The sequence below is a fragment of the Octodon degus genome, unplaced genomic scaffold (genome assembly GCF_000260255.1).
Source record: "Octodon degus isolate 3935 unplaced genomic scaffold, OctDeg1.0 scaffold00072, whole genome shotgun sequence".
Classification (NCBI taxonomy): domain Eukaryota; kingdom Metazoa; phylum Chordata; class Mammalia; order Rodentia; family Octodontidae; genus Octodon; species Octodon degus.
Genome location: NW_004524648.1, coordinates 9,501,915 through 9,524,073, shown reverse-complemented (window position 1 = coordinate 9,524,073; position 22,159 = coordinate 9,501,915). Strand labels below are relative to the sequence as shown.

General features: G+C 48.1%; 1 protein-coding gene across 2 annotated transcripts in view; it reads left to right on the top strand.

Moving 5' to 3' along the window:
* Asic2 (acid sensing ion channel subunit 2) overlaps window positions 1–22,159 on the top strand; it is a 1,146,900-nt gene that overhangs the window by 855,732 nt on the left and 269,009 nt on the right. The window contains exon 1 of one of the 2 annotated variants that reach the window (XM_004635449.2): window positions 10,210–11,971. The exons of the other annotated variant lie outside the window; for it this stretch is intronic. Within the exon in view, the coding sequence (XP_004635506.1) occupies window positions 11,282–11,971 (690 nt within the window). The 5' untranslated portion in view covers window positions 10,210–11,281. Of the gene's footprint in view, window positions 1–10,209; window positions 11,972–22,159 lie in introns of those variants that run through there. 2 annotated transcript variants of the gene reach the window in all.

The following is a 22,159-nucleotide window of genomic DNA, read 5'->3' as shown; positions in this document are numbered from 1 at the left end:
AATGGTACACGGGAGGGAGGGAGCGCAAGCGGGACAGAGGGAGGGACTGAGGGAGATAGGAGAGGGAAATAAGTAGAAGAGAAAGAGGGCCGGAAGATGGGAGGGAGTCAAAGGAGGCAAGGTTAAAAGCCTGTGATGTGTAGAGATGACTCCTTACATGTGGCTTTAGTGTGCACTGTCACTTGAATGCTGAGACAGGAAATAAGCTACTGAGTCTAAATCCACACTGGCCCCTTGGGCCTTTCTCCTGACCTCTGCTCACCGAGGGTCTTACCAAAGTTGAGCCCTGCCCCAGCAACATCCCATCAGAGCTGGGAAACTCACAGCTTCCACACACACTCACAGCAGAACACAGCCTCTTCCGGCCCGGACGAATTCTGCTTTGGCTTGTTCCATCACCCCAAAGAGTTTTGGGATATTTTTTAAATACAAACTCTGCATTATGTTGCCATCCTCTTTGTCTTTTCTCTTTCTAAATCCTGAGGTTTCTGCTTTTCTAATGACTACCAACGCATTGGAATCAGCCGTCAACCTCGGCTCTGCCCCCTGTGGGACATGCTCTGAGTGGCCCTTGGTGAGTAGCTTCACCTCTCTGGGTCTCGTTCCCATTCCCTTCACCTGGAAAATGAGCCGGCTTGAGCTCTGTGCGCGACACTACCGTGTGCTTGCGGAGTGGTTGCGTCACGTGATCACGGCCACCGTAGTTTAATCTATGCTTAAATCAGCAATGGGAAGAAGAAAATGGGAAGGATGTTGCTTGGACCTGTGTCTTCCTCCGTACAATGGGAGTAATATCGCCCACCTAAGGTGCAGTCGTGAGGACTCACTAGGTGGCGCTCATAATGGCACCTAATAGGTACTTGGTTGACCCTGTTATTTTTCTCCTCTCCTCTGCCCTGTTGTCCTCTCCCCTACCCTCCCCTTCCCTTCCTTTCTTCTGTTTAGATAACCACACAGGTCCACACCACTGCAGAAGGAAAGGCTAAATCTCTCCCTTTCTGCCCCTCCTAGGGATGGTCTGGACGGAGAAAATAAACTTGGAGGAAAAAGCCCTGAGGCAGTGGCTTGGCCGGGTCTTTTGTAAGGCAAGGAGAGTAAACAAACGCTGTTGGCTGAGATGGAGGAAAGCTGTGGCTAGAAGCAAATGCAGCCTGAATGGGACTTTTGACAAATCAAGCTGGCTGTAAATCTTTGAGCCACAGCAGGGAGTCTGTGTACAAGACAGATTCGGGACTGGTGAGTTAGTGCTCCCGAAAGCAGAGGTGAGAGCTGGGGTAAGATTGTCATGACTTGAAAAGTGTAAGGGGACAATCAGGAAACCGTGCACAAAATGCCTAATTGTACCTGGGGTTTAGATTTCATTAAATCCTATTTTAACTACATGCTTTTTCATAATATGAGTGGGTAGTTATTGTCGGAGAGGGTTATTATGCTTAACTATTTTAAAGAGAGTTTTGTTATGTGTATGGGAGAACAAATTGGGTAGAAAAGTATGCAAGGCTCCATTTCTCTGCTAACTTTATGGCCCCAACCAAGGTTACATGTAAGAATAAGCTATTTAAGTCTAAATACAGAATAAAGTAATGTTAGGCAAGGGATGCTGGAGGAGGAGATGTGCTGGTTATTAAGGTAACCTAAACTTAGAAACTAAGCATACAAGGCAGCAAGACATCATTAGTCCGGGGGATTGACAACTGGTGGTCAGCTTGTAACACCCAGCTGAACTCAGTCAGTGTGGTGCTAGGTGTGGGGGCCCATCTGTAGATTGTTGCTGGCAGCAGAAGAGGTAGGACTGAAGAGGAAGAAATTTAGGTGTTGTTAGGAAGCTGTTGGTTTTTCTGGGGGCTTGTGGTTCTCCTTGCTGGCTTTCCTGATGAATTCAGCTGTTCTCTTTGTTGAAGGAGCTCCGTACCTTGTTGTCACTGGGGATGGCTACAGTTAACTTTGGGGGAGCTCTGGTCCTAACTTTGAGTATCACGTCCTGCCTCCAGAGGGAACAATGGCACACCAGTCAACGACCTGAAGAAGCTTGTTACACTCTTTCCAGATGTGCACTCAAATGTTCTCATCATTGGAGGAGCTCAAGACCCCGCTGTCACTGAGGATGGACGTGGTACTTTCTGCTCCTCACCCAGAGCATCACTTTCTGGCTCCAGTGCAGATCCCTCAGGCTGCTAGCACATGTGCTTTATCTTCCTGGCACAGACTTTCTAGCTTCCACCTTGAGGCTTTCACAACACAGGAGAGATTATCATGGGCTCTAGGTCTTCAGTGGGACTCATGCAGGACCTTGCCATAGGATGCAGGCCCTCCGCTGGATTCTTTAGGTCTTTAGTGCATGGACAGATTTCCTGCACTCTCTTTGTATATGACTCTTTGGGTGACTGTTATAAAATAAACCTATAAATAATGTCTGGTATTGTTTCCCTGGCAAACCCATACTACAACAATTAGGAATTCCAAAACTCACTCTAGAAAAGAAGGTTGACATTGTGAATGTGGACACCGAGGACAAAGAGATCGGGGCAACCTCAACATGGAGCCATGCTGGTGTTGTCTCCAACTCAGATCCTAGATCTAGGGCTATTTAGGGCAGGGCTCGTAAAACTGTCCAGGAGCTAGAGTGAGAAAATGAAAATGAGCAGAAAGTGAAGAAAACCTAGGCAATAACTCTCATAGTAATCGAGGGAAATCCCCTTCTTTGAGCTGTATTAACACACTGTGTTCATGTCTGGTAGAACATCAAGCAACCTTTATTAAATTTTCCTGTTAATATTTCATGTTAGTATTTACTATTCTCTTACTCTTGTCCTCCACTAGACTGAAAAGGCAGAAACCACATCTCCGGAGAGGTATTCCCAGTGCCAATGACAATGGCCCAGTGCCCACTGGGTGCTGAATAAATATCCACAAGATCCATTATTTGCAGCTAATTACAACCAGTTTATTAAGACTGTATGCTGTACAGCCAGAGTACCTGGGTTTCTATCCCAGCCCTGATGGGAGAAGTTACTTATTCTGTCTCTGCCTCAGTTTCTTCCTGTATAAAAGAGCTACAATGGAAATGTATATCTCCTATGACTTAAGTTAGTTAACTTACATTCACTGACCTCAAACCTGACAATGTTCAGTGTCAGCTATCCAATAATGTCATTATTATTGTCGGGGGCAGCACCACCACCCTCACTACCAGATCAGTGTCTCAGACACCAGGGGAAAGTCGTTAAACTCTTGATTACCTCTTTCAAGTTTCACTGCATTGTTCATTGAGATCACACTTTCTGGTTCCCTCCGTGGTGTACTTTACTCTCTCTATGCATTAGTTACAGAGACTTCTGAATCCCAAACTAATTTGATCTGCCAACCAATGCATGCTTGAAACACCCTTGTTGATCAGCAAGAGCTATCTGTGTGCTCAGGCACCTAGGGGTGCTGGTGTATGCGTCACAATTGGCCAAAGGAAAATACAAACAGGAAAATGAAATATATCATATAGCGTGCTTCTGGGGCAAACAGCAATATCTCTGCATTACCTGCTGTTTGAGATTATCCACATGAGAGCTTTTATCCATTAGCGGACCCAGCAAAGAGTTAAATAGAAATCTGATAATAAAATGGCAAATGCTGTGTACCACCTTGCCATAGAACCTACTGTCCTTTTTGGATGGGAGAGCAGGGTAATGTGAAATGAGAAGTGAAGGAAAATAACAGAAGTTGGAATGAGGTGCCAGAGGAAGGCCATCGTAAAATCACTGAAACTACAGGGGACGAAGATGGGAGAACGTGAAATATAATTACTCTAGTCAATGATATTCACTGAATGCAACTTTTATTTATATAAAAATGAGATTCTTATGAAGATATATATATATATATATATATATATATATTCACATATAATGCCCTAAAAGATCACACTGACCTTCAGGAAGACAAAATGGGTGTCTGGGAATAGACAGGGGAATTTTACTGGAAGTCTTTTTGTTCTTATAACTATGTGAATATATTACCAATTTCAAAATGGATTTTTAAAAAATCATATGATAGGATGAATAAAATAGAAGTTGGGGCCTGTGTTGTGGTTCTGATTTTATCAGCATCAATCTTTGTGATTTCAACCAAGTCTTTTCTTTCTCTGAACCTTGACTTCTTCCCCGGAAGTAAAGAGATCAAATCCTACTCTACAAGATTCTCCCTTAAACAGAAACTGCAATGCTTCAGCTAAGCCACTACCAGCTCTGTGGAGTTTGAGGCATCAAGTGCTCTCCTCCAGACCTGGTTCTTCCAGCCTGTGACCTTCCTCAGCCTTCCATGTGCTTTCGCTTGCCCTCTTCCACCTAGGACTTGCTGATAACAGGAGAGAGATGGCTGAAAGCTTGAGCTCAAGTAAACCAAGGATGACTGTAAGACAAAAACATCTCATGAATGAAGAAAGAGCCCAGAAGAAAGGCAAAGTGGGAGAGGCCACACAAGTATAGGAAAAACATAGGGTAGTACAGCTGCAAACACCACTGTAAAAAACAAAAAGATGGAGATGCATCTGCAGTGCCAACTCCATGGAGCAATATGGGGGAAAAGCATAGAAAAATGTATGTACCATAAGCCAAAACCATAGAGGAGTGTCCTCATTACTCTCTTTCCTCCAGTAAGGACCTGCCACTCTGATTATTGGACATTTGCTCAGGTTCTAAAACTCTGTATCCAGTTCCAATGCTCTGAAGCACAGGATAAGAAGGTATCACAGGATCACTAGCTTCAGGCAGAGGTTAGGGAGAGAAGAGGAAAGAAAGAAGAGAAGAAGAGAGAAGGAGAATGTGTCACAGAGAGCCAAGGACAGTATAAAAATAGAGAAAAGAAAAATGAGAGAGGAACAGAGATTGAAGTTCACGGATAGATATAACCACAAAAGCCCTCATGCCCCATTTTATCAATGAATCTAAGACTGAAAGAAGTACTAGCTGTCAACTCTATTAGCAGCATGATCCAAAGGAAAAAGCATTCAGTGTTCTAAGCAAGAATCCGCAAACTCAGGCTGGCAAGATAGCTCAGCAGACTAAGCACCTGCTTAGGCAAGCACAGGGACCAGGTTAGATCCATGGTACTATATGTCACCTGGTCCCGCCCCCAGACACACTAAACAGGCCACCAAGAGGGCCATGGTGGTACACACCTGTAATTCCAGCACTGGAGAGGCTGAAACCAGGAGGATCACTACAAGTCTGAGCTGAGTAGTTAGACCCTGTATTAAATACATTAAAAAAAAAAAAAAAAAAGAATCCAGAAACTCATCCTGCCACCCATGCCTCCAACAAATTCAAGAACCTAAGACCATCAGAAGAAAGACTGGAAGGGCCAGCCAAATAGCTCAGCAGATTAAAGTGCCTGCAAGCAGGTGCAGGGGCTGGGGATTCGATCCCCTGGCCTGCTGTGCTGGCCCCACCCCCAGGGTGCACTGAGAAGGCAATTGAGACTGGACGTGGTGGTGCACACCTGTAATCCCAGCTCTTGGGAGGCTGTACACAGGTGGATCACTACGAGTCCAATCTAGTAGTGAGACCCTGAACACCCTGTAGATCCTTCCCTAAAAATACAAAAAAAAAAAAAAAAAAAAAGAAAGAAAAAGAAAAAGAAAAGAAAGGAAGGGAGGGAGGGGGAGAGAGAGAGAGAAAGAAGGACAAAGACAGAGACAGAGAGAAAACAGACTGGAAATTAGAAAGTCTAGACCCAGGTTAAAGGATCATTGGGCTGATACTCCATAGGGCCAAAGGACTACATGGTAAGGATATGGTATCCATAATCCTGTATCAAGAGTAGAAACTACAAGAAAAACAGCTAAAAGAAGTAGAAACATTAAGCCTACAGAAGTAATACATGGTGTGAAGACTTTGCTCAGTAGGTAGACAGCGAAGCTCCTTTGGTGCTAAAGAATGCAGGTTCTATGAACTATCTGATGAGGTCTCACATGAAACAAAGATTGAACTTATTCAGTGTATGTCCTCAAAAATACGTTCGGAGGAGTAGGAGAAATTAACAAGGACACACATTTCAACACGGTGAAAGGAAGGAGCTTGAAATAATTCGGGATGTTCTAGGAGTTCCCAGTACACTGCTGCAGGCAGAATGCAGGGAAAGCATTCCTGTAGCTGGAAGGGCTCTGGGGTAAGAGATGCTTCAGCTATGATGCCGCCATCCCCAGCCACTGAATCATAAGAATTGGGGGTGAACGGAAACGCTGGGATTTGGCAAAGTATGATCAAGCCCCCCAAATTTCCGGCTTCTAAAATTATATTACACAGAGAACTGCATTGATATAAACTGATCTCTGTCTCCCTCAAATGCTCATTTCATTGGCAAAAAGAGCTTTTAACTCGTGCCAGTGGCCACACCCCAGAGTAGGCACTGCGACCTTTGTGCCACTGTCCACAGAATGCCAAGGTGCCAGGTGTGGAGCCCGAGATGGTGTAGAGATAAACAAGCAAAGGAAATTTTTCTTAAATGCTTATTATTGAGAAATCACAGTGCTAAATTCTAATTTCTTGGTGGAGAGGTCATGTGGGTCAGCCCCTCCACTGCCTCATAAATTTGTTTTTCTGGCCAGTGGAGTCCACTGGGACGAGGAAGCCAACTCACAGGAGTCATTCTTTGGGAGCGCAAGAATGGAACCCAATTGTCTTGATTCGAAACCTGACCCCCTGCTTAGGTGCTGTGTGACTCTGAGCTAATCATGTAATCTCTCTGTGGTAAAGGGTCCTCCTCTCAAAACAGAGAAAACAGTGATACTTTCATATGAGGGTCATTCTGAGAGTTAAACACTGAGAACACTGATGACACTTGTTTTTAGTATCAAACCCTTAAGACAGATTGTGCCACTTAGAAATTGCATTGTTACATTATTCTTATTTTTCATAATGTAGTACTTTTGAAGGAAGCATCTTGGACTTTGTAAAGATTGAAAATGATGCTCAAATCCTACACTCCAACCTTTGGTTCAACAACAGTAAAAGAAGGCCAAAGACTATAGTCGTGGCTCAGGAGTAGGGCATTTGCACAGCATCAGAAAGGATCTGGGTTCAATTCTCAGAACTGGAGAACAAATGGCAAAAGATCTAAAATTCCTTCTCTACAAAGTTGGAGTAAGAAATAAAAAATATGGGGCTGGGGAGATACCTCAGTGGCCTAAGTGTCCACCTGGCAAGTGCAAGGTCCCAAGTTCAACCCCCAGTACCACATGTCATACCAGCTCCAGAACCCCAACATGCTGTGCCAGCTGCTGAAACTGGGCACAGTGGTGCACACCTATATTCCCAGTGCTGGGGAGGCTGAGACAGGAGGATCACTATGAGTCAAAGCTGCATAGTGAGACCCTGCATCAAAAAAAAAGAAAAAAGAAATTAAAAATATGCCTAGCATATAGCAGTTATTCAAGAAATATTACTTCCTTTCCCCTCTTACCATATATCAGCATGTTAATTCAATGTGCCAAGACCATCGTGCTAATGGACAGTGACACAAATATGAATAAAATGTAATCTCTGTCCTCCAAGAACTCACAGTCTGTAGGAAAGGCCTGGATACAAACTACGACAAAATTTTATGACAAAAGTCTGTCATGGAGGCATCAATAAAACTGTCTTGGGATCACTCGAAAAGGAGGACTGAAATTCTTCTAAGAAAATCATTAAATTGGAGGCAGTACTTCAGCTGGAATTGGGGGAAACAGCAGAACTTCCCCAGGGTAGGCACAGCACGGAGGGAGGGTATTTCAGGTACACTGGGGAACATGCTGGGCATGGTCCACCAGTCTTTGCTTGGGAACCACTGCCACCCCATCTTGGTAATAACACCCTTTGGATATAAGCAGAGCACCCTGTCTCCCAAGCAAGCAGACCATCTGGAGAATGGACAAGAAAACCCATGGCAGAGCACACAATCAATCCAAAGTAGCGGGCATATACTTCAAGAGAGGAAACTGCCAAGAAAGAAAAATCCCACAACAGCCAAACAAATCAGAATCATGAAATGTTTTAAAGGCTTTATATAACATGGAGCTTGCTGATGCTCCAGAGTGAAGATGCTGGGGGTTGGTACGTGCTTGTCTTGGCCGCTTTGCTATAACTGCACTGAGACCACGAGTTCACTTCACCTTGCTTTTGGGTCACTAGGGTGTCTCCAGGACAGAGCCCTGGGACCAAGCCCAGAACACTAAGTGCAACCCTTTGCCAGAGGCCCCAGTACCATCGGCAACCACAGAACCCCCTGCCAAAGCCAACAGCAGACACTTGTGACAGATCAAATCCAAAGTAGAAGAATCTCAGCAACAACCAGCTGTAAGAGAATCTTCTCCAATGAAAGAGAAAGGCCTTGAGGTGTGTGCAGTTGTATGTCTTTGTGTAGTATCTGTGTTTTTATGTTTGTATGTTGTATGTAATGTATGGTTGTACAGATGGTACATCAACTATATGTGCCATGTAATGTGTACTTGTGTGAAATATGTACATGTCCTGTGTGCATGTGTTGTGGAGTACATGTGCACACATTTGTGCATACTTTGTATATGTTCATTATATATATATATATATATATATATATATATTTGTGTATGTGTAGCTGTGTGTAAGAGCTGGAGACAAGGGCCCCAGAGTCCAGAAGCAGGGAGTGACCGGCCCAAGGAATGCTCTGCAGAACAGCAGGGAAGGAACAGCCACCCACCTTCACTGCCCTCCTCCTTGGACACCTGCTGCCCATTGGACAGATCTATCTGAATTGTCCCTAATTCACTGTCACATGAGGGAGAAATTCCTCTCCCTCTCAAACCGTTCCTTTCTTCCCCAAATCTCCTGTCCCCAAGGGACAACTTTTGCTCCTTCTTCAACTGGGGCACCCTCCTACCTCAGGATCCCTTCCTTCTTTCTCACTCATCAAATATACTCTCTGAAAAATGTCTAGAAAGGCCTTTATGGAGTAATAGCATTCAAAGTGTCACCTATCCCAGTGAAGTCCAGTGAGTCTATGACTTAGGAAGTATGGGTGAGTCCTACTGTGCGCCTTACACCACCAGGCAACTGTGGGAACAAGATCCTATGCATTGTGACCAGAGGACAAGAATGTAAGAGCTGTGGAACAATTGAAAGAAACAGTGCTTTGGAGACTGGGACGCTGATCCAGCTCCACTGCATGCAGGCTGTGTGACTTTGGGTCAGTACTCACCTCCCTAACTTTGCCAATGAAACCGAGCCCATCATACACTCTGCCTAGTCAGTGTGCCAAGGAAGTGCAGGTGGGATGTTTAAAAGGCCAAATGTAAGGTCAGTGGAAGAGCCTGGGCCTACCCAGGAGGGGAGGATGATGTCATCAGCCAGGCACTGGAGTAGGAGCTGTGCAGTGTCCTGTCCAGGGACACACTCCCTCTCCTCCCTCTCCAGAGAGGGCAGGGCTGAGGCTGAGCAGCTGTTGCCTTCTAGAAGGGCTGGGGTGCACAAGCCCCACCTGCTAGAGGCTCAGTCACTGATCAACCTCAACACACAGGTTCCTTTATAACTCATACACACACCCCAACCACACACTATATCTGGAAACCATACCCATTCGTGCCCGCCACCATCCGCTAGCCACTAACATCCCACCAGACGCACTGTCCTCCCCATATCCCACAGTCCCTAGCAGCCACAATACGCCACCCGCAGACACAAGTTTCACATCCAGGAGATAGAAATACCCATTCGCACACATGGTGCACACCGCCCACGCGCTGTGCATGACACCACACTCAGGCTTGCTCTGATGCACAGCCTCCTCTGTCCCTCCAGCCCATCCTGCACACTCGAGTGTATGCTCATGCTTTATCTAGACACGGTTGCACACCACAGTGTTTCCATCACTCTACGTCTCTTCCACAAGCCCGCACACCCAGGCACATCTGTTCACCGCACCGCCCCCCCCCCGCCCTCCCACCACCACCACTACCACCCCGCCAACTCCAGCAAGCAGCTCCCGGCTCGGTGCGCAGCGGCCACAGTGGCCAAGAATTAAAATGCAGCGAGGAGGAGCCGGGCCGCGTCAGCAACGCGTCTCCAGGAGCGCACAGCGCTAGCAGCCGCCGCCGCCCCGCCCGCCCCAGCCGCGGGGCCAGCGAGCTGAAGAGCAGGTGCTGAGAGCCCAGCCGCGCCAGGCTCGCGCGGCCGCTGACCAAGTTCGCCCGGGGCCCGAGGAGGGCCGGGCGTCCAGGAGAGGAGCGCAGCTGGCCTCGCAGCCACCGCCACCGCCACCGCCACCGCCACCACGGGCTTGGAGTCTCGGCTGAGAAGGGCGCGCGGAGCAGCGAGTCAGAGTCGCCCCCCGGGAGGTGTTGCCGGGCCTCCTCAGTTCCAGCACCCGGCACCACTGGGGCAGAGGAGAGAAGAGACAACGAAGCTCCGCTTTTCTGGAGACGTGAGGCATCCCTGCGATCCAAGCCAACGCGGAAAGCAACACTTTCCCCCGGCCGGGAGCCTAGAAAGCGCCGGGCAGCGAGAAGCTTCCTTCAGGACGCCCTAAGAAGCCTCCAGCCCCAGGCGACAGCGGGCACTCGCAGGGCTCGGGCGCAGGACTTGGGGACTCCTTCGTGGTTCTCTGCCGAGCGCAGCCCCGGCGGCAGTGAGGAGGAACGGGCCCAGAGGGACGGAAAAGAGGAAGCAGCCGTTGCGCGACCACTCACCCCAGTACACACCCACCCCGCCCGCCAAGCCAAGAGCCGCCTTGCGCCTCTGGGGGCGCTCGTTCCTTGGCGCCTTCTCTCCGGTGTCCCAGCACCCCTGGGCCAGGCTGGTGGGGTCCTTAGGGATGTCTAAATCAGGCATGGTGGACGAGTGGCCCCTCTCCCAAGACGAGCGCAAAAGCTGGGGTTAGACGGAGCAAGGGGGACTCAGCGCAGGGTCCCCCCAGGTCCGGGACGAAGAGAAGCGGGCGCAGCGCCCAGGGGCTGGAGAAGGGGCTCTGTGTGGGGAGGGGGCCCTCCGGAGATAGAGCCCGTGGTCAGTCATCCCCCAGGAAGACTCGGCGTGCGGAGAGTCTGGGAGGCGCCCGGGAGAGGCCAGTGCCAGCAGCGACAGGCCGAGGCTGCGCTCGGTCCCGGGCGGGCGCCCGCGGAGGCGGCGGCGGAGGCGCCTGGCGGGCATGCCGCGCCACCGGAGCTCCTTTCGGGCGCACGCTTCCCTGGTACGGGTTGTGCGCGGTAGCCGCCGCTCCCTCTGTTGCTGCGGACTCCCATGGCGGCTCCGCCCGGCGCCAGCCGCGGGCTGAATGAATGAGCCGGAGCGGCGGAGCCGGGCTGCCCGCGGCCGCGCTCACCGGCCCGGGACGCTTCCGCATGGCCCGCGAGGTGGCAGCGGCCGGGCAGCCCGGGGGTGGCAGAGGCGGAGAGCGGGCGCTGCAGGGGCCGGGGGTTGCCCGCAGGGGGCGGCCGTCTCTGAGCCGCGCTAAACTGCACGGGCTGCGGCACATGTGCGCGGGACGCACCGCGGCGGGGGGTTCCTTCCAGCGGCGGGCGTTATGGGTGCTGGCCTTCTGCACGTCCCTCGGCTTGCTGCTGTCCTGGTCCTCAAACCGCCTGCTGTACTGGCTCAGCTTCCCGTCGCACACGCGGGTGCACCGCGAGTGGAGCCGCCAGCTGCCCTTCCCGGCCGTCACCGTGTGCAACAACAACCCGCTACGCTTCCCGCGCCTCTCCAAGGGGGACCTCTACTACGCTGGCCACTGGCTCGGGCTGCTGCTACCCAACCGCACGGCGCGCCCGCTGGTCAGTGAGCTGCTGCGGGGCGATGAGCCACGCCGCCAGTGGTTCCGCAAGCTGGCCGACTTCCGGCTCTTCCTGCCCCCGCGTCATTTCGAGGGCATCAGCGCCGCCTTCATGGACCGTCTGGGCCACCAGCTGGAGGACATGCTGCTGTCCTGCAAGTACCGCGGCGAGCTCTGCGGTCCGCACAACTTCTCCTCCGTGAGTTGCCCTCCGCGCGAGCCTGCCCTCCTCTCCATCCCCGTCTTCCCAGCAGTCCCCCTAGGGGCTAGACACTAGGTTCCCCCATTTCCTGGTGCCGAGGGGAAATCCTCTCTTGGGCAGGTTGAGTATTCTCCAGGTTGGGGGAAGTTGAACTTAACTGTAGGAGGAGTCTTCTCGCAGACTGCTAGCTTGTCTTGGTGCCTCTCCTTCCTGAGTCAACCTCCTAACTCACTCAACTAGCTCTATTCCTTTCTGTGAATGCCGTTTTCCTCCTGTCTGACTGACCTCACACCCAGACTACAGGACTCCAAGCTCCTGCTCTGCATCTGGGAGTAGGGATGTCTTCAGGGTAGGCTTGTTGTCTCTGGGAAACCCAACAGGAATCTTTCCAAAATGGGCCACCGGGAGAATCATGCAGAGTCCCTAAGCAAGCTCAGGATCCTAAGCAGCTTATAACTTGAGAGTTCCAAAACACTTAAAATGTAGGTGCAAACTCCCAGAATATTATCCAGCACTGAAGCTGTAGCCTGTTTGATAGGGGGAAGATGCAGCCTCCCTTTTGGTAATTTGTAAAAGTGCTGGAGTCTTGATGGGAACAGGCCCTTCAGTTGCTCTCCTTGGGTAAGGTTTGAATCTGGGCCTTCCGGTCTGGAGGAATGCCCTCCAGGTGGGAAAGCAGCATGGCAGGGATGTGGATGCCAAATAGCCAGGACCAGGAGAAGCTGTGCTCCAGGTTTGTAAGCCATTTGCTCTGCGGATTCCGCCGCTCTGTGGGTCTGGATAACGCAGCTGTCGGACAGAAGGTATCTGCCTTGTGCCGTCTGTCTTGGAAGAGCTCTGGTGCCAGACCCCAGCATGGCACAAGCCTTTACAGCCTTCCGTGTGTAAAAATGTCCCTGAGGTGGACTTGGACAAGGGAAGTTGGGGTGTGTGTGTGTGTGTGTGTGTGTGTGTGTGTGTGTGTTTATTGACAGTACTTTGATGGTGATTTTGTCAACTATGAATTCCTCACTCCTGATAATCTCATTTCTAATAAAGCTTTTTCTGAGATGGCAGAAAGATGCCATAGTTCCAACAGGTGTTGGCAATGATGTTGGTCAGGCTAGGACTCTGATTGGCTGATTGGGTTATTCCTTATCTAGGATGCTGTCCCTGGGTTTGGTCCTGCTTTACTAGCTTTGCTTTAAGCCTATATATGGAATGACCCTGAACTATCCAGCCCTGAAATGCTCCTTATTTTCTAGGTTTTTCACTTGGTCTTGAAAGAATGCTTACCCAGTGGCTCTCTGCCTTGCCAAGCAAGAAATGTGGTTCAAATATGCTTCTAAATGACTTCTTCCAGAACTGTTAAGTACAGTTCTTTGTTCCATAAAGGCAAAGGAAGGAGGGTAGCAATCTCATGTTTATTCTTCCTTAGTTGGCCACTAATTAGCAGTATCTAGAGTAAGACTGAAATTCAAGGTTATAATAGTTCCAAGTTGTACAACACAGCTTATCAAATTTTCTACTGTCTGACAATTATTTTACAATGTGGCTTGAATTCTAACAGCCACTATTTGCTTTTGCTATTACCCCAATGGTGAGTTAGCCATGAGTTTTATTCCCATTTGTAAAATGAGGATGGGGAGGTTTTAAGGAGCTGTCCATTGCTCAGAGCCAGCAAGTTCAAAATCTAACTTTGCATTACACAAAAATGCATTACACAGAAGCTGCACATAACTCATATTCTCCGATCTTGGGCATGTCTTGTTCTATCTCCTCCACCCCAACATCCTAGCCTTCCTAGAAGCTGGATGAGTGAAAAGTGGAGTCACCCTTTCATGGTGATCCAGACAAACAGAGCCTTAGCTACATGTCCAAGGATTCCCCCACTTCTGCATGCTGAGAACTCCTCACCTTCAGGAACTTCCTGACTTCAACCTCCTTGCAGGGTCAGTAGTTAAGGAGCTGCAGTGAGCAGGGTCTTTCCTGTTGGAGTGCAACTTTCTCTTACCTTCTTGTACCCTTCCTCCTTGCCACTGAAGAGTTTGTCAGTCACATCCACCCACCTACAGACTCCAAGTGATCCCTCGAGGCTTTCTATCATGGCTCTGTGCTTGGAGTTTCCAAAGATTTGCTGTAGGTTTTTCCAAGGTCTTTTAATGAAATATTTCACTGCTTTCTCTGTGGAAGCCAGAAACTGTGCCTTGGGGGCCCCTAACACACACAGCAGGCCATCAGGAATACCCATCACCAACCACACTGCTCTCCCTCAAGCTTTTGCCCTTTGGAGGCAGTGGCACTATGGTACAGTGACTAAGAGCATGAACTCTCAGGCTATAGTGACTGCACTCAGACCCTTCGTCTCCTCACTGCACACCCTTGAGCAAAGGACTTCATCTCTCTGTTGTTTGGTTTTCTAATCCATCTATTGGAGATAAAAATAATCTATATGTACCACACCAGGTTTCTTCTGCTTTGGAGATCTTCTTGATCCCCCCTCAGCCCCACTGTACATCACCAAACACCTGGTGCCTCACCATTTTCTCCTCCTGTAAAAAGGTACAACTTTAGGTACAGCTCGTTTAGGTATAGCTTCTCCTGTGTGGGACATTGTCCGACCTATTGGACTGTGCTGGTGCCCCCTTCAGGCCAGGGCAAGAATCCTATCTGATTTCCTGCTGTCTCCAGCTCCCAGCCCAAACTTGATACATAATAAGAGTTCAAGAAAGGCCTGAGGAATAAATAACTTTATCAAGGACCAAACAGATTTTCTCTTACATTGAGTCACACACCCCAAGACTCTTGGCTTGACTCACCTAGAGAACAATGAATTGCATTTGCAGTAAGAATCAGGCCATTTGTGAGTGTTTATTCCATTAGGGGGCAGAGTACACAGAATGGGGAGCAGGGTGCCAAGCAGTCATCAGACTTGAGATCACCAAGAGGACTAGTGTACCAAGGAAGGGACAGTGTTCCAGGGGAGACCTGGCGGGATGTGCCAGCTGCCTCCATGCCAGTCTCATGGTCTGGAAATAAACCTGGCAGGGGAGAGAACTGTGTTGCTGAGCAGTGTCTGTCGGGTCTTATTCTTAGGCTCGTTCAGAATAAGTTCATTCGCAGCTCCTCCGTGTGCTGTGGCTGGGCAGGGGTTAATCGCTCAGCATTCAGACAAAGTGGCTTCCATTCCTGAATGCCCATGTTGTTCCACCAGCATCAGCTGGGACATCAGCTCTGTACGTTGTGGCCTTTTCAAGTTTCCTGGGGAGGAGAGACTCATCCTTCCCTGTAACCAGGCAGGAAGCAGAACTGTGAGACTGAGTCTGCAGGCACTGAGGCTCAGCAGAACCAAAGGCTGGAATAGGGACACACAGGGGCCCATCAAGTTCCTCTGCAAAATAACATATAAGGGGCCTGCTCTGGGAGACAGCATGCCTTGGGGAAAAGTGTTGGGCAGACCTTGGCTTTGGGTTTTGGCTCTTCCCCTTTCTAGCTGTGTGCCTTGGGCAGGCACTCTGTTTTCTGAGCCTGCAATAGCAAGGCTGAGATCTGGGATGAAGATAACATATGTGTCCTGCCTGCCACATGCATGGACAGCAGCAGGTGCTCAGTACTTAAGAACCATCATAAGGTGGATAAAGGGCTCAACACAGCCTCCTAGCCTCTAGAGGTACCAGCTAATTATCAACCACATAATTATAATATCATAGCCTGACCACTTACCCAAGTGGAGTTATTATGCTCATTTTCTACTTTGCTCAGTCAACCAGTATCCATGGAGCGCTGCCTGTATGCCAAGCTCTGTACACACTGCTGGGGGCATGATGACATCAAAGGAGGCTTGGTGCGCAGCAACTTGCAGGGGCCTTGAGGAAGGCATTGTGTGACCAAGCCCAGAGGTGTGCGAGGCTGTTGTGTGGGCTGCAAGGACTATCCCAATCATGTTGAAGACCCTTGGGACTTCCTGGAAAAGGTGACATGTGAGCAGAATCTTGAAGGAGTTGTAGATAGAAAAGGAGACAAAGGGTGCTTCTGGAGAAGGGACAACCTATGAAAATGAGAGAGTAGAAAGGTTAAAACAATGAAATTGGATACATACCTTCCTGGAGACCTGCTCAAGGTAGCTGGAGGAGGGGCTCGATGTGCTGCTGTGAGACAGGTGTGTGTGTGTGTGTGTGTGTGTGTGTGTGTGTGTGTGTGTGTGTAAGCGTTGTGATGAAATGGCATGATACATGCCTGGGGGACTCAACTAAAGTTTTGAGCTTTGCAGCAAAAACTGTGACTTGTTTCCTTCCTGGCTCCCAACTGCCATCTCCACCACTCTCTCTTGTCCCCATTTTCTATCTTTCATAGGAGTTAACCTTGAGTTCAGATTTGGGACTATTCCTTTGTGCTAAAAGCCAATAAATCTGCTTTTTCCCCCCACATTTTATCATAGGAAGCAAACTGGCTGCTATAAGCCAGCAACAGAGAACAAGAAATCGTTTCAGTAACATATTGTTTGAAATCAGCAAGTTCTGTTGAAATGATGCTAGGCCCGGCAGTGCGGTGGGTGGGAATATGGATAGCTTGAGGGAGTCCAGAAAAATACTTTTGCCTTTAGAGAAAGAGGAATAAATGAGCTACTACATGGAAAGTGCTTAGACCAGTTTCTGGCACCAAGCAAGCACTCAATAAATGTGAGCTGCTTCTGTTCTTACTCCTTCCAGTGAGCATTCTAAGTGAAGGACAAAGGCAGATACTCACAGGCAGCTAGATGTGGCCAGACTGGCTGGACAGGTTTCGCTTCATCCCTGTCTTCCCAATAACCCTGAACAATTGTGTGCTAATCTCTATTTTCTAAATAGCTCTATGGCAAGTCAGGGAGGGTCTGTAATCTGACATCACAGAACCAACAGGTAGAAAAAACCTGGGAGCACAATGCAAGTCATGGTGATGACAAGGAAATGTGTGCTTTCTGCAACCTGATGAGGGGAGGGCAGTGCTGGGTAGATGCCAGGCGTGGGCCCTGAGAAGCCCACTCCAGCCTCACCTTTGCCCTGGTCTACTGTGAGACTTTGGCATGGCTTCTCCACCGCTATCACAGGGCCTGAGCCAAATAACCAGTGGGACTTAGCAGAGAAATTCTCCGTTCAAGTGGGCAGTCAAGGGAAAAGAGGACTTAAATGCCGCAGATGGTTCAAGCTTCTCAGCCAACCAGTTCTTTTCTTTACAGAGCAGCAACAGTGATTAAGGGGGAAATGTACAAGTTATTGAAGTGCTACAGACAGGACAATGATTAAATAGACATTTATACAGGGAACATAAAAAGACCTCTGCCAGTTATTTGACTTCAGGGAAATTAGTTTAGAGAATCAGATGTAAACTCTGCTCAGGTCTGCAGATACCCACTCTGACCAGTGTCATGCTGATTCTGAGAGTGACTATGTGGGGCCACAGTGACAAGTCATAAAGACACTGATCAGATGTCTGCCCAGCCAAGAAGGGCAGAAGCCATAACCATGCCATTTGGTTTGTACGTCTGTCACTTCAAATCTCCTGCATGATTTGCTTGGATCAACTATGCTGAGTTCTAGTTAACCAAGGCTCATTAAATGCCTACTGTGTGCAAGGTACTGACCCAGAAAGATGACCACAAATCTCATCTTTTGGGGCAAATAATCTCTCAAAATGCAATGTGCTTATTCAGGGTAGATAGATCTAAATGGAGCCATTTGTCACATAAGAAGTGAAGCTTGGCTTTGGTTTGTCACCTGGTATGTGAACACTCACATTCATCTTTGTCTCAGTCCAGTGAGTGTTATGGAACCCATTTTACAGATGAAGAAACCAAGGTACAGAGGAAGTGTGAGGTCAGACAGACAGGAGACAAGCAAGTCAATGTTCAACCAAAAATCAGTCCAGGTTCAAAAGCCAGTGTTGTTTCTACGATGCCATTTTTCAGAAACTCAGAGATGCTAGTGAGAACAAACCCTCACATGGAGGGTACCACTCATGGCCTTGAATTCCTCATCCTGCAGTTTCTTATCATAGAGTTCCTTTTGCTGCCCATTGGCATGGGATCTAGAAGTGGGGCTGGACTCCAAGGCCCGTAGTCCTGAGAAGGAAAGATGACCCTTGAGAGTCCAGGGTCTATAATAAAGCTGCATTCTCCGGCTCTCACAGCCTACTGCAGTAGATCTTTGGGAGGGACTCGGCTCAGGAGTTGTGAAAAACTTTTAATTACGCCGCAATTTGAACTAAATTACCATTTTCATTCTTTCAAGGACACTGATAACTTGAAGACCTGGATGAGGAAATGTTGCCAAATTGAGATCCGGCTCCGGCCTGGCCGAGCAAATAGATGAGTCACTCGTAATTGGAACATGAATTGTTGGTAAAACAAAGAGAGGCTGAGAAATGTGCTCGGGAAGTTTGTTCTCCTGAACATGTCAAATATCTCCCCTGACACCACTGTTTACACTATTAATTTGCTTAGTAAATTGTTTCCTCTGATTCCACACACATTGATTGAGCTTCTACTCTGTGCTGGCCTGGCAATAGACCAGAGAAGAAAGTTACTGCCTTTCCTCCCTTGTATACCTAAGGAAACTGAGGCACAGACCCCATCACTTCTTTGTTGAAGATTATAGAGAAAGACACTGACCTTTGGGTTTCAAAGCCAATCTTAGCAATATATTATGGCTGTATCCTCAAAGAAGTCTTTGTGCACCTTTGGCCAGACAAACTTACATTTTTTAAGTCTATTTATTTATTTGGTACAGGGTCTCACTACGCAGCTCATAGTGACCCTCCTGTCTCAGCTTCCCCAGTGCTGGGATTATAGGCATGTACCACCACACCCAGTTATGGTGGCCAGCATGGTATGTGGTATCAGGGATCAAACCCAAGTCTTGCTCTTGCCAGGAAGGCACTTAGATCACTGAGCTATCTCTCTGGCCTCCAAATTTACATTTTTAATCAGTAGAGTCTTCATTTATTATGCTTGGGAAGGGCGTCATAGCATATTCCTATCTCTTTGTGGTCATTCAGCAATGAGAGCTTCTATTTACACTCAATCAGCTGCCTGACTCCAGACGGGATGGCCTGCCCATGGTCACTCCACAGGGTGAGCCTGAGTAGAAGAATAGCCAGAGTTCGAGTTCATTTTCCTTGATCCTATTCCCTTGCTGCCCCCTGTTCCTCTGTGTATTCCTGGTTAGAGTGGGCCTCAGAGGATTTAAAGGCCCAATAGCAATGAAACAGTTTCAAAACTGATTAATAGCACAGTTTCAATAATTGATACATTGCCTATTGTTGTCTTCATAGTGGTTATTCATAGTACAAGATGCAGACATGATATCCTGTCCCAACACTATTTGTACAAGTCTTTCTTCTCATTGAATTAAGAGAAAGTAGCTGTATATCTATGCTAACTATTTTGTATATTCAGATGCAAAATGTTCCTTCATTTGGATACCCTTTTTCTTTTAGTTTTGTCAGAGACGGGTATTCCATTGCCATTTAAAAATTGTAAGTGCATGTACTCAGCAAAATAATCCAATATAGTCCAGTAGTCCATAATAGTAGTGGGTTTTCCGTAGGACTGGCAATGTCAGAAGTTGTTGACTTGAGCCCTCTACAGCTCAGCATATTAATATGAGGCTCAGGACATGAGAGAACCTGTACTGGAAGATTCTTTATGGGCAAAACAACAGGCTTGTGAGAAGAGAATTAGCGTGGTATGTGGCTGCTGAGAACCAGTGGTGAGCTGCCCACCCAGGCCCTTGCTCCCTTCCCAGAGAGGTCTGTCCCAGTACACTCAAGTGCCTGAAGAACAGTAGGGAGCACCCGAGAGGGGCCATGCTCCTCACATTTAAGCATGCGCAGAGATCCTGGTTCAGTGGGGAGGAGCAGGGCTGATTGTTTCTAACAGTCTCCCAGAGGAAGCAGATGTTATTCATGGCTGTACTTTGAGAAACAAGACCATGTCCTCCCTGAAGCCTCATGAAGGCCGAGCAAGAAGGACCTGTGCAATTCTCAGCCACGTCTGGCTCACTGGGTCTCAAGATTTCCATGTGTGATGGTTTCCTAGGAGTCCTGGGGATAGGCAGAAGCAGCACTGCTCACGCTGGTTCTCCTGTGCCAAAGCAGGGTCAAAAGAGAGCCGTGGAACTGGTCACAGTGTCAGTCAGAGCCAACTGCACAGGCTCCACGGTAGACTGAACAACGGGCCTGGGAAGATGACTGTGTCCTCCTCCCCATAGTTTGTACCCATTTTTCCTTCACAGATGCACTTTGATTAAGAATTTTGAAGGACCGGGGAGATGGCTCAGTAAAATAAGTGCTTCCCTGGCAAGCACAAGGGCCTGAGTTCAATGCCTGGTTCCACAAAAAAAAAAGAATTTTGAGCTGAGGAGATTATCTGGGTGGACCAATATGACCATGGGTTTTGTAAGTGAACAAAAAAGAGGTAGAAGAGTCAGAATAAAAGATGTAACCATGGAAGCAGAGTCAGAATCAGAGAGAAAATTGAAGACACCACAATGATGGCTTTGATGGTAGAGGACATAGCCCAGTCAAGTAACGGAGGTGCCCCTAGAAGCTGAAAATACAAGAAGACAGGTTCTGCCTTTGAGTGTCCAGGTTGGACACAGCCCTGCTGACATCTTCATGGGAGCCAAGAAGACCAATTTCAGACTTCCAGCCCCTCTAGACCACAAGACAATAAGTGTGTGTTATCTGAAGTACTGAGGCCTGTGGTAATTTCTTACAGCAGCTATAGGAAATAATACAAGTTTCATTTGTATCCGATGCATAAAATGTTTTCTATTACAGTCTGGAATCCACGTAGTGAACCAACCTGTATAGTCTCAGGCATGATGTGTCTAAAACTTGAGAAAATAAAAATAATTTGTTACAAACATGCATCTACTTTCAAAACCAGCATGGGAATATTTTCACCACACTTAACGCTTATGCAAGCGTGGGAATTTGTAAAGAAGGCAACAGGGAAAGAGGTTAGACAGGTTTCTTGGGAGACAGACAGGTACAAGTTCAAATTCTAGCTTTGCCACATTTTCAGTGAGTGGTCAGTGGGGAGCTACTTTGTACCAGTGAGACTATATTTTCTTATTTGTGAAACAAATCATACCTTCTTTGCAGGATTGTTATGAAATTTAAATATTTTAACATTAAAATTGTTTATTGAGCATGAGCACAAGCTAGTCTGGTGAATGAAAGCTGAATATACACACAAAACCTGCCCCCAATTTCTTACATGCGGAAGCACCACGCAGATAGGCAGGTACTAGACCACTGTGGCCTTTCACTTACATTGCACCATCCTCATCTTCATGCAATATGTGACACTGTGGCACCTCCCAGGAAAGTCCCCTGAGGCCTGAAGGAATGGCCTTTCATGGCCTTGTACGGGTTGTCACACTGCTAGCCAGGAACTATGCATTTTTCACATTACACATCTCCCGGCAGGTCAGGGCCTTCGGACATTCCTTCTTCATTAGTATCCAGGTCAGAATTAAAAGTCAGAGAGGAAGACCAAGCTGCATAAGGTCACCCTGCCAGTCCCTGGGGAGCTCACGACACACTGAGTATGTTGTGCTTAAGCCTGAAGGTGGGAGTTTCTAGCACCACCATGGCGGTTTCTCCCTCCGTGGACCCTCCCTTCTCCCAGCATATGTATTCCGGCCATCCCCTTCTGATGGTGATGGCCCATCTGATCTGAAAGTTGTTGATACTCTGATCTCTGAAAGTGAAGGGTTTAATCTTCTCTTGGAACCCCTCCCAACAAAAATTATTTTCCCACTTTGAAATGGCACGGGCATCCACTGTGAACTCACATCCATAAATCTGAGCGTGCTGCTCAGGAAAGCAGATGAGGTTTGATTCTGCTTCTCAGCACAGTCTCACAGAGCAAATTATGGAAAGAATTTGATTTATAGGAGCACCTCAAAGGCTCTGGAGTGAGACGCGTGTTTATTCACTTTATTACCATTTATTTTACACTATCTCTTTATGCTCCCTGCACATGGATTTGAAAGACTATTTGGATAGATGCTTGCGGCCTGCCAGATTGCATGGCCCCGTTGAAGCACTTGGCTCTTGGTGGTGAGGCTGCCAGAAGCTGGGATTGAGAGCCTCCTCTTGCTGACGTTGGGGAAGCTGGGCCTGTGACACGCATGCTCGTGAGCGCTGGCCCCCAGTTCT